The sequence below is a fragment of the Lepidochelys kempii genome, chromosome 9 (assembly GCF_965140265.1).
Source record: "Lepidochelys kempii isolate rLepKem1 chromosome 9, rLepKem1.hap2, whole genome shotgun sequence".
NCBI lineage: Eukaryota > Metazoa > Chordata > Testudines > Cheloniidae > Lepidochelys > Lepidochelys kempii.
In genome coordinates this window covers 64,203-87,537 of record NC_133264.1, presented here as the reverse complement: position 1 = coordinate 87,537, position 23,335 = coordinate 64,203, and the positions used below count along the sequence as shown (strand labels likewise).

At 44.3% G+C, this 23,335-nt stretch overlaps 1 protein-coding gene across 1 annotated transcript in view; it reads left to right on the top strand.

The window, feature by feature from the left end:
• The first annotated feature begins 6,555 nt into the window (after window positions 1-6,555).
• The window catches only part of PIGZ (phosphatidylinositol glycan anchor biosynthesis class Z), a 30,178-nt gene continuing 13,398 nt past the window's right edge, over window positions 6,556-23,335 (top strand). The window contains exon 1 of the mRNA XM_073358912.1: window positions 6,556-6,842. Coding sequence (XP_073215013.1) covers window positions 6,800-6,842 — 43 coding nt within the window. The 5' untranslated portion in view covers window positions 6,556-6,799. The remainder of the gene's footprint in view (window positions 6,843-23,335) is intronic.

The window sequence follows — 23,335 nt, the reverse complement described above, 5'->3', positions numbered from 1 at the left end:
CATCAGAGAGGAGAATTCTCTATCTATGTCTCCATCATTCCGCATTGACGGTGTTTGTAAGGGACATGAATATTGGCTTTAAATGTTTTGCTGTTTCCCCTTTGCTTGTGGATAATCCTTTTAAGATCTCAGGGTACTTTTGCAGGTTCTCACTCCCTTTTCTAAGGCTGTTCTCTCCCTGGCTTCCCCAAGTCACACCTAATACTATTGGCTTTGCTGCCTATATCCTTCCAGGTGTAAGCCTCATGTCTGAAGCCCTAGAGAGTGGGGACTTTACTACTGACACCAATTGGTGAATAAGGAGAAGAGTGCCCCAGAGATTCTTTAGAACACCAAATGAATAGGCCAGCCTCATTCACATTTTGGTTATGTGACAATTTGGGGCATTTTAGTTAAAATACAGTTAAGTTTTGCGTTTGGGGAAATAAAATACTATTATTCTTGGTGGAAAATGGAAGAACTGCATGAAATATGCCTGGGGCAAGGGGTCACCCTGACTAGACCATAGTCAGGCACCCGTAGGGAAGGGAGCCTGGACAGACCTGACAGAAAAGATAGATTTCTGTCTTCCATGGGGAGTGTCTCTCTGATGATGAGGACTCTGTTAAGGGTTCTATATACTACTGATCCTTTTCTGAAGGCTCAGCACAGAGTTAGTCTCAAGAGAGCTTCAAGGCAACAACCAGAGCTGAAGCAGATGATGGTGCTGAGGTACCTTGGACTGAAGCTGTAATGAGCAGAGACTCTGGTGCAGGTCTCCATACCCAGCAATCAAAGCTGAAATAACTTCAGCTGGGCTGGGTGGTAGAGACCCCTGAAGAACACTAGCCAGCTCTTCTCTCTGCGTCTAGAGAATGACCTCCCAGAATTCTTGGACTCCACCAATCTTGGCCAACAAACTGTGAGTTGGGAAATTGGGGATGAGGGAAGTGACTAAAATGCATTAGCCACTCACAACTGCAAGAGATGGACTGAGGTTGGGACTATTATTAAAAAACACAAAAGGGAGGGGAATCTTACTTAATAGATATGGTTAATTTATTAATTCCTAGCTTTCCGAAATTCATTCTGTTGTCTCCCCTACCCCTAATAAAGTTCTCATTGTTTTAAATCTTTAGACTCAGTGCTTGTTAGTGGGAAATATTGACCATCAAGGTCATCCAGGGTTAAATATAGTTTACGATGTTTTTTGGGTGGTGGAGGCTTAAGCAGGTGTAAGCATTCAGAAAGAACTCCTAGAAAATTGAACCCGGTCCTTCTTGCTGCAGACAACATGTGGGCAGAAAGGTTACCTTTTTTTACTGTATGAAGGAACAGCACTATTAATAATTTCATGTTAATACTTTCTTTCAAAAGTAAATTGTCTTTGTAAATTTAGTGCTCCAGACACACAGGCCAAGTCAGTGAAGTCATCCTTATACTCACAGACCAGGTACAATACAGGAAGAGGCAATGAAAGCTACCCCACAATATGCCTCGCCCATGTTTTCATGGGATCACCTCTAAGTGTGGGATATTAGTTTGGTATCCACAACCAACTTAATCGTTGGCCTCTCTGTGGTAACTTTATATTATTATTTCTTTTCTTTTCTTTCTTTTCGCTTTGAGAGGCACTCAGATACTATGGGTATGGAGGCCAAATAATCAGGTAGGTGACTAGAACTGCTATATACCAATTCTGTGGGGGTTGGGGGATGAAGACGTTAGGCCACTAAAAACTGGGACTCTTCATATAGGCCACCAAATAGCTATCCACTTGTAACACCCTTTAGTTACCACTGACCCCGGGCTTGATTTGAATTATCTAATGGTGAAATGTCATCACCAATCCCTTGAGCCTCAGTTCATTATATCAGCTTTGCATTGAACACTCAAACAGGTAGGAGTTGAAGATAATGTATGTGTAACTGGAAATGTAACTTCCCCTACACTTTCCATAAAGTCTCTCTTTGATCTATGGCCTTAGAGTTATATAGTATTAATGATCTCCAAATAGGTATTATATAGGCAGATGTTATTTGGTGGTGTTAGACTTGTATTAATTAACTAGAATAAACTCAAATTAATAAAATTAATTCATTTTAAACTGTAACCTACTCACAATTAACACACTACATTCTTGCATGAGTAGCCACTTCAATACAAGGAATGAATGTATTGCATTTGGTTATCAGCATAAATTACAGTCCAGGGGAATTCTCACCCTCAGGAACAAAAAAAGTCAAATTTTTATCAGTTCATGTTCGTTTGCCTTGAATTTTTCATGAAAACAAGATGCAGTTTTTGCAAGCAAGAACCTTACATTTTGCTGAGGAAAACTGAGGACATTTTGGGTTGTTTTTAATTTTGTCAGAATTTTGTGTGATAGTGATAAAATTCTACCAGACACACCGTTGTTATGCCCTTGCCCTTCTATCACACCTACTAACCCAGGATCTCAAAGGATTTATAATCATGGAGCCAGATTCTGGCCTCCACACCTGTCCCCATATGCCAATCTGGCACCTTATAGAGTATGTAAAGGGGTTGCAATGGGTAGGGGGAGAAGTTCCTCAGTGTAGGATCAGCATAGAGTCTATGAGACTGACCTTGTATCTTCCCCTCCCTCCCCCGCTACACCTGAGACCCTAGCATAGGTGCTGTTCTGAGGTGAAGGCAGCAGTTAAAAATAAAATAATATAAAATAAAGTAAAACAAATTGGGTGTGTGATGGCATGCTCTCAGCACTCGGCCTCTATCCTATGCTGGAAGTAATTTCATTCTCCATAGCAGCCCAGGATCTGGATGGCAGAAAGGTGACAAAAAGTCTTAGGAGATGCAGCACAGAATCTGGTCCTGATTTTTACAGGTGCTTAATCTGAAATGCACAAGGGTATTTGACCCATCTCAAGGGCATTCTTTCAGACTCTCTGCAGACTTTAGGCAGCCATCACCACATTGGTTATTGATGTGTATCATATTTTTAAAGTTATCTTCATAACCATAAGGACTAGAAATGTTTGTAAAATGAAAATGTAGATTCTGGAGCACAAAAGGGCAGTTTAGAAGAGTTGTAGTTATACTGAACCCTGCACCAACAATTCAAGCCCTGCTCCCCGTACTTGTGAATTTTATATCATGCTAAATTGCAGATGAAGAGTAATCACTTATCTAAGCAGAGCCTTTATTTCGAAAAGCTAATTGGTTAAACATAAAAGCACATGATTTGGGAGGGACTGGCTAGAACAGTGGTCCTCAACCTGTGGTCCACGGACCCCCATGACTTAGCCTATGTCTAAGGGGTCTGCAAAAGACTTAGACTGAAAACTGACTGAACAGAAGTCTACTATATATACAGACAATAGATTTCCAAAAAGATCAGCACATCCATTCAAAATTTCCAAAGGAGTCCACACCTCCATTTGAATTTTTGTAGGGGTCCACAAATGAAAGAAGGTTGAGAACCACTGGTCTAGAACAGTGGCTCTCCACCTTTCCAGACTACTGTACCCCCTTTCAGGAGTCTGATTTGTTTTGCGTACCACCAAGTGTCACCTCACTTAAAAACTACTTGCTTACAAATTCAGACATAAAAATACAAAAGTATCACAGCCACTCTATTACTGAAAAAAATGCTTACTTTCCTCATTTTTACCATATAATTATAAAATAAATAAATTTGGAATAGCAGTATAAACAAGTCATTGTCTGTATGAAATTTTAGTTTGTACTGACTTCATTAGTGCTTTTTATGTAGCCCAGAATAAAACTAGGCAACTATCTAGATGCGTCTATGTACCACCGTGTACCTCCAGAGGTATGCGTACCCCTGGTTGAGAACCGCTGGTCTAGAATGTGCATTGCACTCTTGCAGCATGTGTGTGTCCTTGTCAGAAATGATGAACAGGCATTTCAAAGCTTAATTCACAGGATTTTCTTTACCACTAATGTACAAATCCAGAACTGCTTATGTCTCAGGTGCTATAAATAGTAGGACATACATACTCAGTTCTCCAAAGACACAAGGTGACATATGAGATCTCATGAAGGGTCAAGCAGTCTTTTCACAGATCGTCTGTAAATGGATAACATCCTGTATCAAGACTGCATATGAGATAGCTTTGACTACACCCCCTCCATGGGTGTGAGCTCATTCAACAAGAGCACAAGCAACGTCAATAGCATTCCTCAGTGGCATTTCCATATTGGACATTTGCAGGGCTACTACATGGTCATCCATCTATACATTTATGAAGCATTATGCCATTACTACATTTACTAGAGCAGATGCAAGCCTTGAAAGGGCAGTCCTGCAATCCTTATTTAGGTAGACTCTGAGCCCTGCCTCCTAAGAAAGGTACTGCTTATAAGTCACCTAAGTAGAATACACAAGTATATCTACTTGGGAAAGAAATGGTTATTTACTGGATCGGTGGTTGTTCGAGATGTGATGCAGACATATATTTCATGACCCACCCTCTGCATCAGAGTCTGATCTCAAGGGCATTAGGTGTGCAGGAATTGAGGGGGGGTCAGGGTGATGCCACCTCATGTGGCCAGGGGAGGGGCTATGGCCACGAGGTTCAAGCGCTGCCCCTCTACAGGTACTACTAAATTTGAAATGACCTAAATTTACTTTATTAAAATAATCTCAATTAAATGAAAAAAAAATTAAGCAGTATGTTTTCTGCTGAAGTTTTAAAGAAAGTCAAACCACTGACCTGGTGGAAGTCACTGGTTAAACACCTGGAACCAGAATTTGTTGAAATGCTAGACAAGCTTTTCACAGCAATAGCTTCTTCTGCAGGGGCAGAGAGAATATTTTCTTCATTTCGATTTATTCAACTGGTTCAGTTCAATGACTAGTTAATTTAAAGTTAATAAACTGATTGGGAGTTGAAAATGAGAGAGAGCTTGTTTTCCTCTTCCAAACAATGTTCCCTGCATTGAGCTGTTCCAACCTTATTTAAGATTCCTTATGTTCCTTCACCTCATATTAGCACATTAGTTTCAGAATTCTCCTGTCTTGCACTAGAGAGTATAAATGGGGGCCTGATCATAACTGTTGCCAGTGGCTTAGAATCACTAGCATGTCTGCCATTTTAGGTGTACTTTTCTCCACAAGTAGAGCTTATCCCACAAAGATTCTGCCTTCTGTTTGCTTCATTGTGTCAGAGAGATTGAGACACACCTGCTTAAGTTTGTACAGAAAGTCAGCTTTCAGGACAGAAGCTCGGATACATGATTTTGTGATCTATTGCATCACTCTGTGGCCACAATAAGACATGGCAGAGCAGATGATGATAAACCTTAGCAAACTTCCCCACATGTGTGATGAGAAACAGAGAGCGGAATCATTTATTCAACCACAGGTGCTAACTCTTAGTTTTTGTAATGTAAATAAATGTCCACTAGGCACTAGTTTCAGACTAATTTCACATCCATGGACAAGTATCAGATGGTAAAATAGAGAGGCCCTCGCTTTGAGAGGTTGCTGTTGGGAAGATTTAGATGTGACAAAACTCACTAGGAAATGGAAGTAGTAATAATTTAGAGAGGCTTTTGAATTATTTGATTTACTTGTGAGTTATGAGCATTGTAGAAGAAATGAGTCCTTAGGACTGGAATGAGGAAAGGGTTGTAACTAGGAAAAATAGGGATGGGGAGGGCATTCCATGCGTAGAAAAAAAAAAGATGTAAGTGAACAGTAGACTTGTAGGATGTGGAGACTGACATTGTTGGTGCAGTACTGATCTAAGACAGAGGGTTTGAGATGTGAGCCAGGGTTGAGTGTTGCAGGGCCTTGAAGGTGAAAATAATTTTAAACTTGATGCAGTGGGCAAGAGGAAACCAGTAGATAGATGCAAAGAGGTGAGTAACTTGTTAGATTGAAGGACAAGGAATTATCAGGCATATTTTGGATCAATTTGAGAGAGGTGAAGCAGATATTGGTGATGCTGAAGAAGAGAGTGCCACAGTAATCAGCTCTACACACGTTCAGAAAGATACAGGAACGCATGCTTCGTTTTGGTACCCTCATATGTATATGTAGATATGTAGTGACCTTCTGATCATGGGGCAGGAGTTCAGCACTACTGAATGGAAGCTGCTTCCTTGTACGCCAAAATCTCAGCTACCCCTGTAAAAGAAATGGTCTCCCGCGCTTCAGGTTGCAAGAAACCCACAACCGCCATCAAACGTGAGCTGAGGATACGTGATGCAGCGATTTGCGGTCCCGTTCCTCGCCCTAGGGCTGTTGGCTCTGCAACCGCACGGCAACGTAAACGCCAGCGCTGCTCGCCACCCTCTACGGCTGCAGGCCGGGCGGCGCGGCCAGGTCCGCTTCGCGGCAGCACGTCGCAAGCGCCTGCACAGGACGCAGCCGGGGCGGCGAACGCTCCGCGCGCCCGAGCCGCGGAAAGCCCGGCCCAGCGGGTTGGCGGAGCGCTGGCGGCTGGGCGGAGGCTCCAGCCGAGGCAGCAGAGGGCGCTCAAGGGCAGGGGAGCCGAAGGCGGCGCGGGGTGGAAAGGGGGGGTTCGGGGATGGGGAAAGACCCAACCGCCCGCTCTCGGCTCATCTCCCTGATGGCGGAGGCCCCGCGCTCTATGGCTGCTCCCAATGGCTTGTCTGGCCTGCGGTTCCGGCTGCCTCGCTGGCCTGGGAGGACCAGATACTCGCGCCGGCTCTGTGGCGGGAGGGGGAGCGAGCCTATCTCCTCGGAGTCAAGAGGCGGCGACCGCACACGTGGGCACAGCCCTGCCCGGAGCAGCCTGAGCTCCCAGGCCACCGGCGGCGTCCAACCACCCCGCAGCTCATTGACATGGGCACAGGCCGAGTGCCCTCAGCGCCTGACTGGCTCCCAGGTGTGTGGCACGACGCCTCCCTGAGGTAGCCCCGCCCCGTGGACACGCCCCACCGGTGAGCCGCATCTCTCAGAGCCGCAGCCGCGCGCCTGCCTTAGGGCAGCCAGTTGCTGATAGGCACGGGGAGCCGCTGAGCCTCCGGAAGGCACCTGCCCTGGCTGCAGGGGCTGGCATGGCGGGTGCATCGCCCCGTGTGCAGGCTGGGCCCCTGAGCTGGGCGTTTGGGTGCAGTGGCATCATAGATTGCTGTTGCTCAAGTCCGCCTTCCATTAGCAATTGCCTCCTCTCTCCGCCACCTGGTGACTTTGAACAGTGAAAACCGATTTGTGTATGGTGCTTCAGATGGGCTAACTGCCCAACGCTGAGGAAAATTATGAGTGAAATTGGTAAAAAAAAAAATCATATAGCAAATTTGATGAAAATTGGGAGTAGGTTAAGTAGGGGTCCTTGGGGTGCTGGCACAGTTTTTATGGGGGGGGGGTGCTGATGGAAACAATGTATTTGGTGTTTGTTATGACTACTTCAAGCCAGGGGGTGCGGTAGCACCCTTAGTTCCAGCACCACTGAGATGGTCAAAAAGCCACAATTCCAAATCAGGCCAACTTTGGTTAAAAGCCCATAGTGGTTAAAAAGCAATGTGAGGGTGTAATCCCCACACCTCCTGGGTGTGTGTTCTGTCCCATCTAGTGGCACTGAGACCACTTAGAGAGAGAGAGATGCTCCAGAGACCCCGGGTTTGATCCTGCCCCCCCCCCCAACAACTGGGGTCTGTCAGCGCTACAAGTGGGGGTGTGGTTAGGCGGTGTGGTGCCCCACCACCCTGCAGAGGGAAGAACCTCCCCAGACATCAAAGTGGGCGGAGCCAGTGGATCCTGCGCCCGCCCCCCGGCGGTCAAGGCGCAGGACAGGAAGTAGAAAAGCCCAACCCTGGAGCTCAGTTGGGCGACAGCAGGAGAGGCCAGACGCCTGTGGCCTGGCTCCGGCTTGGGAGACCCCAGCAAGCCGCGGCCAACCCGGACCGGCCAATGCCTGATGCTGACCGACACCCAGAGGAGCTACCGAGCCTACCCCTTGCCAGCTACCCAGAGGAGCCCATGGTGCTGGAACCCTCTGAGGATGCCACCCTGACCCAGGTACCCTACGAGGGGGAGTCTAGAAGCAGCCTGGGGGCAGCCGACCCCAGTCTGGCTGCAGCACTGCCAGAGCCAATGTCAATGTATTGTGGCCAGGATCCCCACTGACACAGCAGCGGGTCTTTGGCCGCTGCTAGGGCCCCGGGCTGGGACGAAGTGGAGTGGGTGGGCCTGCGTCCCCCCTGCCACCCACCTCGCGGGTGGCAGTCTCCCCCCTCCCCCTGGTTGCTAAAGCTAGGAGCCTTGGCTTCTACTGAACTATTTGGCTCAGTCCCTGCCTGAGCCCCTGACTGTTTGTTTGCTGCCCAACCCTGACCCAGAGCCTGGGCTTATATTGAACTGCTTGCGGGACCCAGCCTGAAGGACTGGGCCATGGACTGGGTATTCCCCAACCCAGCAAAGAGTGTAGTGAGGCGGTGTGGTGCCCCACCACGCCGCCAAGGGATGAGCCCTGGCTGAGTTCCCTTACAGAGGGCTTGTCCGGGATTTCAACTGGGAAGGCTCTGAAGTTCGGGGTGGGCTTTCTCAGCTAACGGAAGTATGAAACCCACACACTTCCTGGGTGTGGTGGCGTTCTGTCCCATCTAGTGGCACGAAGGCCACTTAAAGAGAGAGATTAATGAGTCTGCTCTACAACCTTAGCTAACAGCCATATGGCTTTTAGCTAATGCATTTAGTTCCAGAGGTCCCAGGTTTGATCCCGCCCACTGACAACTGGGGTCTGTCAGTGTTACAAAGGCAGCAGTTAGAAAGGAGAAACATTCTATAAAGTATGGAAAAAGGGGAAGTAGCTCGCAATCAGTATAAACTAGAAACTATGGCGGGTAGAATATTGATTATGAAGGCTAAAGGTATCGGAAAAATCCATGGCTGGCAGGGCTAAGGATAATAACTAGATGTTTCTAACCACACCAGGAACAGAAGAAATCCAAATAAGGCAGGGGTTTGTGGCTTGTTCAGGGTAAGCCCCTGGCAGGCCATGAGACGCTTTGTTTACCTGAACGTCCACAGGTACGGCCACTTGCAGCTCCCAGTGGCCGCGGTTCGCCGTTCCCAGCCAATGGGAGCTGTGGGAAGCAGTGGCCTGGCCCGTGCCACTTCCCACAGCTCCCATTGTCCAGGAATGGCAAACCGCAGACACTGGGAGCTGTGAGCGGCTGTACCTGCGGACGCTCAGGTAAACAAAGCGTTTTGTTTGAACAAGCCATGAACCAAGTTTGGGAACCCCTGTAATAAGGTGTAGACCCACTGATAAATTAAGATAGTAAAATTCAATAAATATTTCTCTATATAGAAAGAAGCAGGATATTTTACTCACATCACTTGGGCACGAGGAAGTACTTCTCAGTCCGTTAGTAACTATGGAAGATGTTAAACAATATCTTCTAGGGCTTAACATTTTTTTAAATTAGCAGGTTTGAATAACATGCACACATGAGTCCTAAAAGAGCTTTCTGAGGTGATTGTTGCCCTGTTGAAGTTAATTTTTACTCAATCTTGGAATACTGGGGAAATTCTATAAGACTGGAAGAATGCTAATGCTATGTCAATATTCCAAAAAGACAATCAGCATGATCTGGGTAATTTAGTCAACTACTCTGATTAAAATCCCAGCCCAAATAATGGAAAAGATGGTATGGGATTCAATCAATAAAGAATTAAAGGATGAGAATATAATTAGTCCCAGTTAACATGGTAATTGTTAACAATGGCAACAGTGTGAGGCACCACAGAAACTTGATGGACTGATGATAATCAATGGGACATGGTAATACCAGAATACAAAATACATAGGAATGACAGAGTAGGTTGCCCTGGTGGGGAAGTTGTGCTATATGTGAAAGAAAGCATGGAGACAAATATAGTAAAAAATCTTAAATGAAGCAAACTTTACCACAGAATCTCTGTGGATAGAAATGGCATGCTTGTAGCAGTAAGAATATGCTACTGATCAGGATAGTGATGATGCTAGTGAAATGCTCAGGAGATTAGAGAGGCTACAAAAACAGAGAACCCAATAATAATGGGGGCTTTAAACTATCCCCATATTGACTGGGTACATGTCATCTCAAGATGGGATGCATGCAGAGATAAAATTTCTGGACACCATTAATTACTTCTTCTTGGATCATGTATTGCTGGAACCCACACTGGGTGAGGCAATTCTGAATTTAGTCCTAAATGGAACACAGGGTCTCGTCCAAGAGGTGGCAATAGCTGCACCACGCGATAATAGTGACCATAGTGTAATTAAATTTACCATCTTTGCAGCGGGGGGAGGGAAATATCAAAGAAACCCCACCAAAGAAGAGTTAAACTCAAAAAGGGGAATAGCACAAAAACGAGAGAGCTAGTTAAATGAAAATTAAAAGGAACAGTCACAGGAGTGAAATGCCTGCAAGCTGCATGAAAACTCGTTAAAAATCATAACAGAGGCTCAAAATAAATATAATACCCCAAATAATAATGATAATACTATTAATAATAATAAAAAAATAGTTAAAGGACAAAAAACTCAGAGTGAACAGCAGAGTGAAAGAGGTGATTGGAGACAAAAAGGCATCCTTTAAAAAATGGAAGTCAAATAGTACTGAAGAAAATAGAAATGACCATAAACTCTGGCAAGTCAAACGTAAAAATATGATTAGGTAGCCCAATATAAAATTTGAAGAGCAACTAGCAAAAAACACAAACAATTTTTTAAGTACATCAGAAAGGAGGAAGCCTGCTATTCAGTCAGTCGGTCCACTGGACAATGAAAGTGCTAAAGGAGCACTCAGAGAAGACTAGACCGTTGCAGAGAAGCTAAATTAATTCTTTGCATCAGTCTCTCCACTTCAGAACTCTTGGGTGAATACCATCTGGTCCTGGTGGCTTATTACTGTTTAGTTTATCAATTTGTTCCAAAACCTCCTCTAATGACACCTCAATCTGGGACAGTTCCTCAGATTTGTCACCTAAAAAGAATGGCTCAGGTTTGGGAATCTCCCTCACATCCTCAACTGTGAAGACCATTACAAAGAATTCATTTAGTTTCTCCACAATGGCCTTATCGTCCGTGAATGCTCCTTTAGCATCTCGATCATCCAGTGGCCCCACTGATTCTTTAGCAGGCTTCCTGCTTCTGATGTATTTTAAAAAAATTTTGCTATTACTTTTTGAGTCTTTGGCTAGCTGTTCAAATTCTTTTTTGGCCTTCCTAATTATATTTTTACTCTTCATTTGCCAGCATTTATGCTCCTTTCTATTTTCCTCACTAGGATTTAACTTCCATTTTTAAAGGATGCCTTTTTGCCTCTCACTGCTCTTTTTACTTTGTTTAGCCACTGTCATAAATATAAAGGGAAGGGTAACCACCTTTCTGTATACAGTGCTATAAAATCCCTCCTGGCCAGAGGCAACATCCTGTTACCTGTAAAGGGTTAAGAAGCTCAGCTAACCTGGCTGGCACCTGACCCAAAGGACCAATAAGGGGACAAGATACTTTCAAATCTTGGGGGAAGGAAGGCTTTTGTTTTGTGTTCTTTGTTTACGTGGTTGTTCTCTCTTGGGAGTGAGAGAGGCCAGACAGAAATCCATCTTCTTCAACCCATCCTAATCCAAGTCTCCAATATTGCAACCAGTATAGGTAAGCCAGGCAAGGCGGATAAGTTTATCTTTTGTTTTATGTGAATTTTCCCTGTGTTAAGAGAGAGGTTTATTCCTGTTTTTTGTAACTTTAAGGTTTTGCCCAGAGGGGGATCCTCTGTGTTTTGAATCTGAATACCCTGTAAAGTATTTTCCATCCTGATTTTACAGGGATGATTTTTACCTTTCTTTTTTTAATAAAATCCGTCCTCCTTTTAAGAACTAGACTGGTTTTTCCATTGTTCCAAGATCCAGGGGTTTGGGTCTTTGATGATTTTGTAACCAATTGGTTAGGATATTATTCTCAAGCCTCCCTAGGAAAGGGGGTATGTAGGGCTTGGGGGGGATATTTTGGGGGAAGATGTCTCCAAGTGGTCTCTTTCCCTATTCTTTGTTTAAAACGCTTGGTGGTGGCAGCATACTGTTCAAGGACAAGGCAAAGTTTGTACTGTTAGGGGGCTTATTCCTTCACTCTCCCACTTCCCTGGTCCTTCTCGCATAAACAGAGAGCAACAATACCCGAAGTCCAAAGGTGCAAACAATTCGATGTTTATTGGGGGTGAACTTCCAGCAAGCATGGTTCCAGTTTCCTTCCTTAGTATCCCCCTTCCCAGCTCTGACACCACAGAGCCTTACACCTGTGTCCCTGTTCCCATTCCTGCCCTTAGCCAAACATGATTCCAATTTCCCTACCCCCATTCCCTGTTTCCATCCCCCACCCACTCCCTGATTGACTGCAGATTATATAGTAAAACTTGAGTTCTGCTTAGCTATACCTTAACCAATCATTTTCCTGAAATTTAGCAAACCAATCCTAACATATTGTAACATGATTATGTAACCAATTATAGCCCACCACCTTAATTAGTTTACACCCAGCAAAATTAATTATGCAGCAGACAGGAACAATCACAGAACCAGACAGAGATTATACAGACAATAGCAAAGTGGGAACTATAATGACAAAACAATACAGAAGTGAGGATTTCACATCCCAGCTATTGATAAGTGAGTTCTTGCCAGACAGGATGCTATCAAACTAATTAGTTTCCTTTTACATCTTCTAGGCACTTCCCTTTCTCTGGAGGTGACCGGCATTATCAGGACAGGATTGTATTCCTAACAGCCCAATAGCACCTTATTTCAATGTGACTAGTTTGGAATGTGAGGAGGTGACTGGTCACTTCCCAGCTTATGGCTGCCTCTGTTGCTTAGCCAAAGGCCTTAGCCTAAGAACAGGGCCTCAGACTGTCACAGTAAGAGAAGGACCTTACATTGGCAGACAGTGATTTTTATTCTTTCTTTTATACCTCTAACTAGCCAAGTGATAAAGAATACAGCTAAAAATATAGGCCTTTACAGACAGGCCTGAATATCTATATCCTAACATGTACCTTGGAAGTTTTTAACCTAAGCTGGTAAGAATAAGCTTAGGGGGTCTTTCATGTGGGTCCCCACATCTGTACCCTAGAGTTCAGAGTGGGGAAGGAACCCTGGCAGCCACTGTGGCTCTTTTTTGGTTTTCTTACTATGCTTTTTAATTTGGGGTATACATTTAAGTTGAGCCTCTATTATAGTGTCTTTAAAAAGTTTTTATGCAGCTTGCAGGGATTTAACTTTTGGTGCTGTACCTTTTAATTTCTGCTTAACTAACCTCCTCATTCTTGTGTAGTTCCCCTTTTTGAAATTAAATGCTACAGTGTTGGGCCATTGTGATTTTTTTTCCCCGCCACAGGGGTGTTAACTTTAATTATATTATGGTCACTATTACCAAGCAGTCCAGCTATATTCACCTCTTTGACCTGATCCTCTGCTCCCCTCAGGACTAAATCAAGAATTGCCTTTCCTCTTGTGGGTTCCAGGACTAGCTACTCCAAGAAGCAGTAACTTAAGGTATCAAGAAACTTTATCTCTGCATCCAGGGCTGGCCTTACCATGAGGTAAACTGAAGCGGTTGCCTCAGGTGCCAGACTGTGGGGGGGCATCACTAGGACCCAGAGTTTAGAAAATTGTGTCTGCTGCTGGTGCATATGTATTCTCTCTGCTCTAGATGCACAGAGAGGGTGGAGTGCTGTGCTGGAGGAAGGAGGGCACAAGAGACATAGGCAGGCAGGAGAAAAGGTGAGAGGGAATAACAGAAAGCAACAGGAGCTGCCGGGGGAGAGTGGAGGAGGAGCCTATTATGTAACTTTCTAGCACCCACAGGAGCCTGGACTGATTAACACCAGCTTCTCAGGGAGCTTCCTGTTTCCTGCTGCTTCCCTGAACCCACTTGAGGAGAACAGGCAGTCAACTGAAGTAGTAGGAACGAGTTAGGCCCTTAAGACGCTGATATCTTCCCTCACTCAGGCCCTGCTACCAGCCTGCTTATTTGTCTCCTTCAATTGAATGTTGAGAGCCACTATAGCTGGCACAGAACAGCAGTCATGAATGAAAGAAGAAAACGTCCCTCTGGGGCAGCATTTAGAAAAAGAAAGAAAGCAAAGGAAGCTTTTCTATCTAAGCGGGAAGGAGCTCTTCTGAGATACATAGACACAAATGTTCACAGTGAGGCTTCTGGCCCCAGTTAAGATGTGAGTAGAGAGGAGATGCCTGATCTTCCAGGTAGTCAGAGTGCAGGTGACCTGGCAGCCACTGCAGCATCCATATCTCCATCTCAAATGGATGTAACCATGCACATTCCTGAAGAAAAGTGTAGATCAGAGAAGAGTGTGGTGAAGAAACTGCTGCTGTTGAGTTTAGTTCCTTAAGTCTAGATGATCCAGGACGGTGGACGCACTTGAGCAGTAGCCTGACGGGCTTCCTTGTACTGCATGGGCCACAGCAAGTGAAAAACTTCATGTTCCCCAAAGACAATGAAAATAGAAGTTTCCATCCAACACATTACTGGCATGAAATCCCCAGTGGTGACAAAGTGGAGAGGCCATGGCTTATGTACTCAATCAAAAACCCAGAATGCTGCATACTGTTTTTGTTGCAAACTCTGCCAGTCTAATGTTGCAGCCACATTGGGTTCTACAGGAACAAAGGACTGGAAAAATCTGGCTAGAAATTTGGCATGCCATGAGAAGGCAGCAAATCACCGGAGAGCATTCCATAGAAAGAGCTTGAGATGGGACTAAGATTAAAGGCCACCATGAATGATCAGCATCAAGAGAAGATTGCATCAGAGTCCCTTTACTGGCAAAATTTTCTGAAAAGGCTCATTGCCATTGTGAGAATGCTTGCTATCCAAAACCTAGCACTGCGTGGCACTTAAGATCAGCTGTATGTGCCAAACAATGGAAACTTCCTTAAAATTGTGGAGTTGATGGCTGTTTGCTGCTGTACTCCAGGAGCATCTAAGAAGAGTCGCCACCCAAGAAATGTACACACACCACTACCTTGGGAAAACAATTCAAAATGAAATCATACAGTTACGGGCAACAAAAGTCAAACAGAGGATTGTGACAGATCTGAAGTCAGCAAGATATTACTCTGTTGTTCTGGACTGCACACCGGACATCAGCCATACGGAACAAATGGCTTTAATGGTGCATTTTGTAATAACAGCAGAACCTAGTGAAAATGTCCCAGCAATGGTGACTGTCAGAGCATTTTCTAGAATTTATTGACATTGACAGGAGCTGGTATGACAAATGTGCTGCTTAAAAAGCTGAAAGATACGGGAATTGCTATAGCTGACATGAGACGTCAGGGCTATGATGATGATGCCAACATGAGAGGAAAGAACAGAGGTGTGCAGACACGGATCAGAGAGTTAAACCCTCAAGCTTTTTTTTTGTCCCATGTAGTTCTCATTCATTGAACTTGGTGGTCAGTGATGCAGCATCAGCTTCTAGTGAGACTGCTGAATCTTTTTAATAAAAAGAAAAGGAGTACTTGTGGCACCTTAGAGACTAACCAATTTATTTGAGCATGAGCTTTCGTGAGCTACAGCTCACTTCATCGGATGCATACCGTGGAAACTGCAGCAGACTTTATATACACACAGAGAATATGAAACAATACCTCCTCCCACCCCACTGTCCTGCTGGTAATAGCTTATCTAAAGTGATCATCAGGTTGGGCCATTTCCAGCACAAATCCAGGTTTTCTCACCCTCCACCCCCCCCCCCCCACAAATTCACTCTCCTGCTGGTGATAGCCCATCCAAAGTGACAACTCTGGGTTGGAGGGTGAGAAAACCTGGATTTGTGCTGGAAATGGCCCAACCTGATGATCACTTTAGATAAGTTATTACCAGCAGGACAGTGGGGTGGGAGGAGGTATTATTTCATATTCTCTGTGTGTATATAAAGTCTGCTGCAGTTTCCACGGTATGCATCCGATGAAGTGAGCTGTAGCTCACGAAAGCTCATGCTCAAATAAATTGGTTAGTCTCTAAGGTGCCACAAGTACTCCTTTTCTTTTTGCGAATACAGACTAACACGGCTGTTACTCTGAAACCAATCTTTTTAATGTAATTCAAAGCATCTATGTATTTTTCTCTGCATCAACTCATCGATGGCAAATTTTAAAGCAACATCTGGGAACATCCTCTCTGACACTGAAACCCCTGAGTGCCACACAATGGAAAAGTCAAGTGGAGGCGATAAAGCCTATCAAACACCAAATTGGGAAGATAGATGATGCCATAGTTGCCATTATGGAGGATAATGCTATGACAGGAACTGTTCTTAGGAGAACAGTAGCAGAGGGAAATGAAATCACCAGAAACATACATAACTTCAAATTTCTGTGTGGCTTAGTGTTGTGGCATGACATGCTGTTTGAAATAAATGTTGTAAGCAAGAGATTCCAAGGTGTTCGATCTTGATATATCTGGAGCAGTGGAACAATTGGACAAAGCAAAGTCATACCTACAGTCTTACCGGTCAGATGAGGGATTTCAAAACATTCTGAAGCATGCACAGAAGTTGGCAGAGGAACTTCTGTGCATGCTATTTTGTGCAAGCTATTTTGCCACCCATTCAAGAATACAAGAGTGACCGAAGAAGATGACATTTTGATTACGAGGCACGGGATAATCCCATAAGAGACCCCAAACAACAATTCAAAGTTGAATTCTTTACCCAGGTGCTAGATTGTGCAATACAGTCAGTTGAAGAATGTTTCATGCAGCCCAAGGAACACAGCAGTATATTTGGGATGTTATATGATATTCCAAAACTCCTCACTATACCTGAAAAAGACCTACACCAGCAATGCAGGGCACTAGAGACAGTGTTGACACATGGTGACATGCGAGTGATTTAGGTGATGAACTGAAAGCCCTTTCAAGGTACAGTTCAGCAGGATCAACTCCAGAGGCTGTTCTGGAATATATGTGCACAGATAAGATGACCACCCTGTTTCCAAATGCTTTTGTTGCTCTGCGCATACTTCTAACACTTCCTGTAACAGTTGCCAGTGGAGAATGCAGCTTCTCCAAGCTGAAGTTAATAAAACACATCTACGCTCCACAATGCCACAGGAGAGGCTGGTCGGCCTTGCAACCATCTCAATAGAGCATGAGCTGGCCCAGACTTGGGACCTTCAGGAAGCAGTTCAAATCTTTGCAACCAAGAAGGCACGGGAAGTACCACTTTGATTAATTCAAACAGATAAAAATGCCAGAGTTTACTATGCAGACAAGAAAAGTTACATTTGCTGTTCAGGCATTTGAAAGTTAAGTGTTTTAAAATTTTTGAACAAGGCATTTTAAGTTGTTAGTTCCCCTTTATTGGGGTAGGTAGCAGAGCAATACCATGAGAGGAGTAGAACAGGAAGAAGGCAGAATTGAGACCTTTCAAAGTTTTTTGTCCCAAGCGAGGGGACATGGGCTGTCATTTGAGCTTCCCGTCTCAGGTGCCAAAAATGTTGTGGGTCGTCCCTGTCTGCATCCTGTCCTGAGGTGATATGTACCCAGTCAATATGGGGATAGTTGAAATCCCCCATTATTATTTTTTATTTTTATTGTAAGAGCCTCTCTAATCTCCCTGAGCATTTCACAGTCACTATCACCATTCCGGTCAGGTGGTCAGTAATATATCCCTACTGCTATATTCTTATTATTAGAGCATGGAATTAGTATCCATAGAGATGCTAAGGTACAGTTTTTGGTTCATGTAAGATTTTTACTTCATTTGAGTCTACACTTTCTTTCACACATAGTGCCACTCCCCCACCAGCACGACGTGTTCTGACCTTCCAGCATATTTTGTACCCTAGTGTGACGTTTCCCTCTGGTGTTATCTGGACCAGTGATCTGCTAGGTCACTCCAATGCTTGACTCTGGGACCCAGCCTTACCATGCACTGCTGTGAGAACCCCCTACTGCTGGGCTGCTCACGCACAGCTTCTGGCATGTAAGCTGCTCCTAGCTATTTGCAACCGAATGATACGAGCCAATATCTCCGGTCCCAGACATGGCCCTAAGAACCTCCATCTTGTAGTGTCCAATTATACCTGCTGGACGCTGCAAGCTTATATAAGTTCATCAATTTAACAAAGAAATTGATATGTACCTGGCTTGATATCTCAAGGGGAGTCTCTGACACACTTCAAACCAAACGCACTGCTTCAGGTAGAATAAACAAACAGATTTATTAACTATAAAGATAGATTTTAGTGATTATAAGTCAAAACAGAACAAGTCAGATTTGGTCAAATGAAAATAAAAGCAAAACGCATTCTAAACTGATCTTAACACTTTCAATGTCCTTAGAAACTTAGATGCTTCTCACCACAGGTTGGCTGCTCTTCAGCCAGGCTCTCCCCTTTGAACAGTGCTTTAGTCACTTGGTGGTGGTGGTGAAAACAAAGAGGAGTACTTGTGGCACCTTAGAGACTAACAAATTTATTTGGGCATAAGCTTTCATGGGCTAAAACGCACTTCATCAGATGCATGGAGTGGAAAATACAGTAGGAAGATATATATACACAGAGTACATGAAAAGATTCATAGATATCAAGGTCAGAAGGGACCATTATGATCATCTAGTCTGACCTGCACAGCGCAGGCCACAGAATCTCACCCACCTACTCCTGCAAAAAACCTCTCACCTATGTTTGAGCTATTGAAGTCCTCAAATCATGATTTAAAGACTTCAAGGAGCAGGGAATCCTGCAGCAAGTGACCCATGCCCCATGCTACAGAGGAAGGTGAAAAACCTCCAGGGCCTCTTCCAATATGCCCTGGAGGAAAATTCCTTCCTAATCCCAAATATGGCGATCAGCTAAACCCTGAGCATATGGACAAGATTCACCAGCCAGATACCCAGGAAAGAATTCTCTGTAGTAACTCAGATCCCACCCCATCTAACATCCCATCACAGGCCATTGGGCCTATTTACCATGAATATTTAAAGATCAATTAATTGCCAAAATCATGTTATCCCATCATACCATCTCCTCCATAAACTTATTGAGTTTAATCTTAAAGCCAGATAGGTCTTTTGCCCCCACTGCTTCCCTTGGAAGGCTATTCCAAAACTTCACTCCTTTGATGGTTAGAAATCTTCATCTAATTTCAAGTTTAAACTTTCCAATGACCAGTTTATATCCATTTGTTCTTGTGTCCACATTGGTACTGAACTTAAATAATTCCTATCCCTCTGATATATTTATAGAGAGCAATCCTATCTCCCCTCAACCTTCTTTTAGTTAGGCTAAACAAGGCAAGCTCCTTAAGTCTCCTTTCATAAGACAGGTTTTCCATTCCTCAGATAATCCTAGTAGCCCTTACCAGCCCCCATCTTTTCATGTACTCTCTGTGTGTGTGTGTGTATATATAATTCTCTTCCTACTGTATTTTCCACTCTATGCATCTGATGAAGTGGGTTTTAGCCCACAAAAGCTTATGCCCTGTCATAAATATAAAGGGAAGGGTAAACCCCTTTAAAATCCCTCCTGGCCAGAGGAAAACTCCTCTCACCTGTAAAGGGTTAAGAAGCTAAAGGTAACCTCGCTGGCACCTGACCAAACTGACCAATGAGGAGACAAGATACTCTCAAAAGCTGGGAGGAGGGAGAGAAACAAAGGGTCTGTGTCTGTCTGTATGCTGGTTTCTGCCAGGGACAGAACAGAAATGGAGTCTTAGAACTTTTAGTAAGTAATCTAGCTAGGTATGTGTTAGATTATGATTTCTTTAAATGGCTGAGAAAAGAACTGTGCTGAATAGAATGACTATCTCTGTCTGTGTGCCTTTGTTGTAACTTAAGGTTTTGCCTAGAGGGATTCTCTATGTTTTTAATCTAATTACCCTGTAAGGTATCTACCATCCTGATCTTACAAAGGTGATTCCTTTACTTCTATTAAAAGTCTTCTTGTAAGAAAACTGAATGCTTTTTCATTGTTCTAAGATCCAAGGACTTGGTCTGTGGTCACATATGCAAATTGGTGAGGATTTTTACCAAACCTTCCCCAGGAAGTGGGGTGCAAGGGTTGGGAGGATTTTGGGGGGAAAGACGTGTCCAAACTACGTTTCCCAGTAAACCCAGTTAAAGTTTGGTGGTGGCAGTGGAAATTCCAAGGGCAAAGGGTAGAATTATCTTTGAAACTATTTGAAATTATCTTTATCTTTGAAAACTCATGGCGAACCGGGGAAGTCCCGGATGACTGGAAAAAGGCTAATGTAGTGCCAATCTTTAAAAAAGGGAAGAAGGAGGATCCTGGGAACTACAGGCCAGTCAGCCTCACCTCAGTCCCTGGAAAAATCATGGAGCAGGTCCTCAAAGAATCAATCCTGAAGCACTTGCATGAGAGGAAAGTGATCAGGAACAGCCAGCATGGATTCACCAAGGGAAGGTCATGCCTGACTAATCTAATAGCCTTTTATGATGAGATTACTGGTTCTGTGGATGAAGGGAAAGCAGTGGATGTATTGTTTCTTGACTTTAGCAAAGCTTTTGACACGGTCTCCCACAGTATTCTTGTCAGCAAGTTAAGGAAGTATGGGCTGGATGAATGCACTATAAGGTGGGTAGAAAGCTGGCCAGATTGTCGGGCTCAACGGGTAGTGATCAATGGCTCCATGTCTAGTTGGCAGCCGGTATCAAGTGGAGTGCCCCAAGGGTCGGTCCTGGGGCCGGTTTTGTTCAATATCTTCATAAATGATCTGGAGGATGGTGTGGATTGCACTCTCAGCAGATTTGCGGATGATGCTAAACTGGGAGGAGTGGTAGATACGCTGGAGGGGAGGGATGGATACAGAAGGACCTAGACAAATTGGAGGATTGGGCCAAAAGAAATCTGATGAGGTTCAATAAGGATAAGTGCAGGGTCCTGCACTTAGGACGGAAGAACCCAATGCACAGCTACAGACTAGGGACCGAATGGCTAGGCAGCAGTTCTGCGGAAAAGGACCTAGGGGTGACAGTGGACGAGAAGCTGGATATGAGTCAGCAGTGTGCCCTTGTTGCCAAGAAGGCCAATGGCATTTTGGGATGTATAAGTAGGGGCATAGCGAGCAGATCGAGGGACGTGATCGTTCCCCTCTATTCGACATTGGTGAGGCCTCATCTGGAGTACTGTGTCCAGTTTTGGGCCCCACACTTCAAGAAGGATGTGGATAAATTGGAGAGAGTCCAGCGAAGGGCAACAAAAATGATTAGGGGACTGGAACACATGAGTTATGAGGAGAGGCTGAGGGAGCTGGGATTGTTTAGCCTGCAGAAGAGAAGAATGAGGGGGGATTTGATAGATGCTTTCAACTACCTGAAAGGGGGTTCCAAAGAGGATGGCTCTAGACTGTTCTCAATGGTAGCAGATGACAGAACGAGGAGTAATGGTCTCAAGTTGCAATGGGGGAGGTTTAGATTGGATATTAGGAAAAACTTTTTCACTAAGAGGGTGGTGAAACACTGGAATGCGTTACCTAGGGAGGTGGTAGAATCTCCTTCCTTAGAGGTTTTTAAGGTCAGGCTTGACAAAGCCCTGGCTGGGATGATTTAACTGGGAATTGGTCCTGCTTTGAGCAGGGGGTTGGACTAGATGACCTTCTGGGGTCCCTTCCAACCCTGATATTCTATGATTCTATGAATTAATTTGTACCTTGGGGAAGTTTTAACCTAAGCTGGTAAAAGTAAGCTTAGGAAGTTTTCATGCAGGTCCCCACATCTGTACCCTAGAGTTCAGAGTGGGGGAGGAACCTTGACATGCCCAAATAAATGAGTTAATCTCTAAAGTGCCACAAGTACTCCTTGTTGTTTTTGCTGTTACAGACTAACACAGCTACCACCCTGAAACCTGTCACCGTGCTTGGTGGTGTCTGTAGATGTAGGTGAAGAGAGAGAGCCAGCATGGCAAATGTCTCTCCTGTCCTTTCTTCCATCTTGGCTTTGCTTACCCCCCTTCAGAGTCAGGTGAGCATGACTGAGTCTCTCCAAACAAGGTTGAGCAATTCCCCTGGTGTGGCCACATGCGGGTGAGTCATCGCATTGTAGCTCCCTTGCTGGACAATGGCTGTTGATGGGTTGATTGACACCCTGCCTGGGTGTTGGTTACTTTCCTTGCTGTTGCCTCTGGGGAGCTAATATCTGGCTGATTCCCCAACTTACAGCATGTTTTAGTGACAACCATACTACACAATTCTCATAACTTCATATGCATTAATGATATACATATATGGACAGATAAATTACTTTCAGCAGATCGTAACCTTTCTCCTGATACCTTACAAGGCATGCTTTATACGTAAGATCACAATTATATGAAAATGAGGAATACAGGGGTTACAGCATGCTCCCCCAAGGTATAGAATGTTACACCTGGTATTACTGTATCCCATTCATTATCCTCATTCCACCAATGACTATTATATCAATATCCTCATTTAATATGAGGCACTCTAGTTCACCCATCTTATTATTTAGACTTCTAGCATTGGTATATGAGCACTTTAAAAACTTGTCACTTTTTAGCTGTCTCCCATTAGATGATGTAATTGAATGAGACTTTTTTCATTTGACTTTTTCTCATCAGATCCTACCTGTATTTTATTATCTTCCATACTCTCCTTCTTACCAGGACACAGAGAATGTCCATTAGTAGATCCTCCCCAAAGGGATGTCTCTGTCCGACCCATGTGCTCCTCTGCACTGTTGGCTTTCCCCTAGCCCTTAGTTTAAAAAATGCTCTATGACCTTTTTACTTTAAGTGCCAGCAGTCTGGTTCCATTTTGGTTTGGGTGGAGCCCATTCTTCCTGTATAGGCTCCCCCTTTCCCAAAAGCTTCCCCAGTTCCTAATAAATCTAAACCCCTCCTCCCTACACCATCATCTCATCCATGCATTGAGACCCTGCTGTTCTGCCTGTCTAACTGGCCCTGCGCTTGGAACTGGAAGCATTTCAGAGAATGCTACCGTGGAGGTCCTGGACTTCAAGCTCTTACCTAAAAAGAAAAGGAGGACTTGTGGCATCTTAGAGACTAACAGATTTATTTGAGCATAAGCTTTTGTGAGCTGCAGCTCACTTCATCGGATGCAAAAGTCCTCCTTTTCTTTTTGAGGATACAAACTAACACGGCTGCTACTCTGAAGCTCTTACCTAGCAGCCTAAATTTGGCCTCTAGGACTTAGAAGAAGCTAGAGCTAAAAGCTACAGAAATACTATAAAAGCTAACATAGAATTTACTTAAAACTAACTGTCAAGGCTGAATCCCCACTCTGTCACTCCGAGTGCAGAAGTGGGGGCCCATAAGGATTTTAAAAATTAATACTTGCCACTCCAGGCTTGTATTACACTCCCAAGG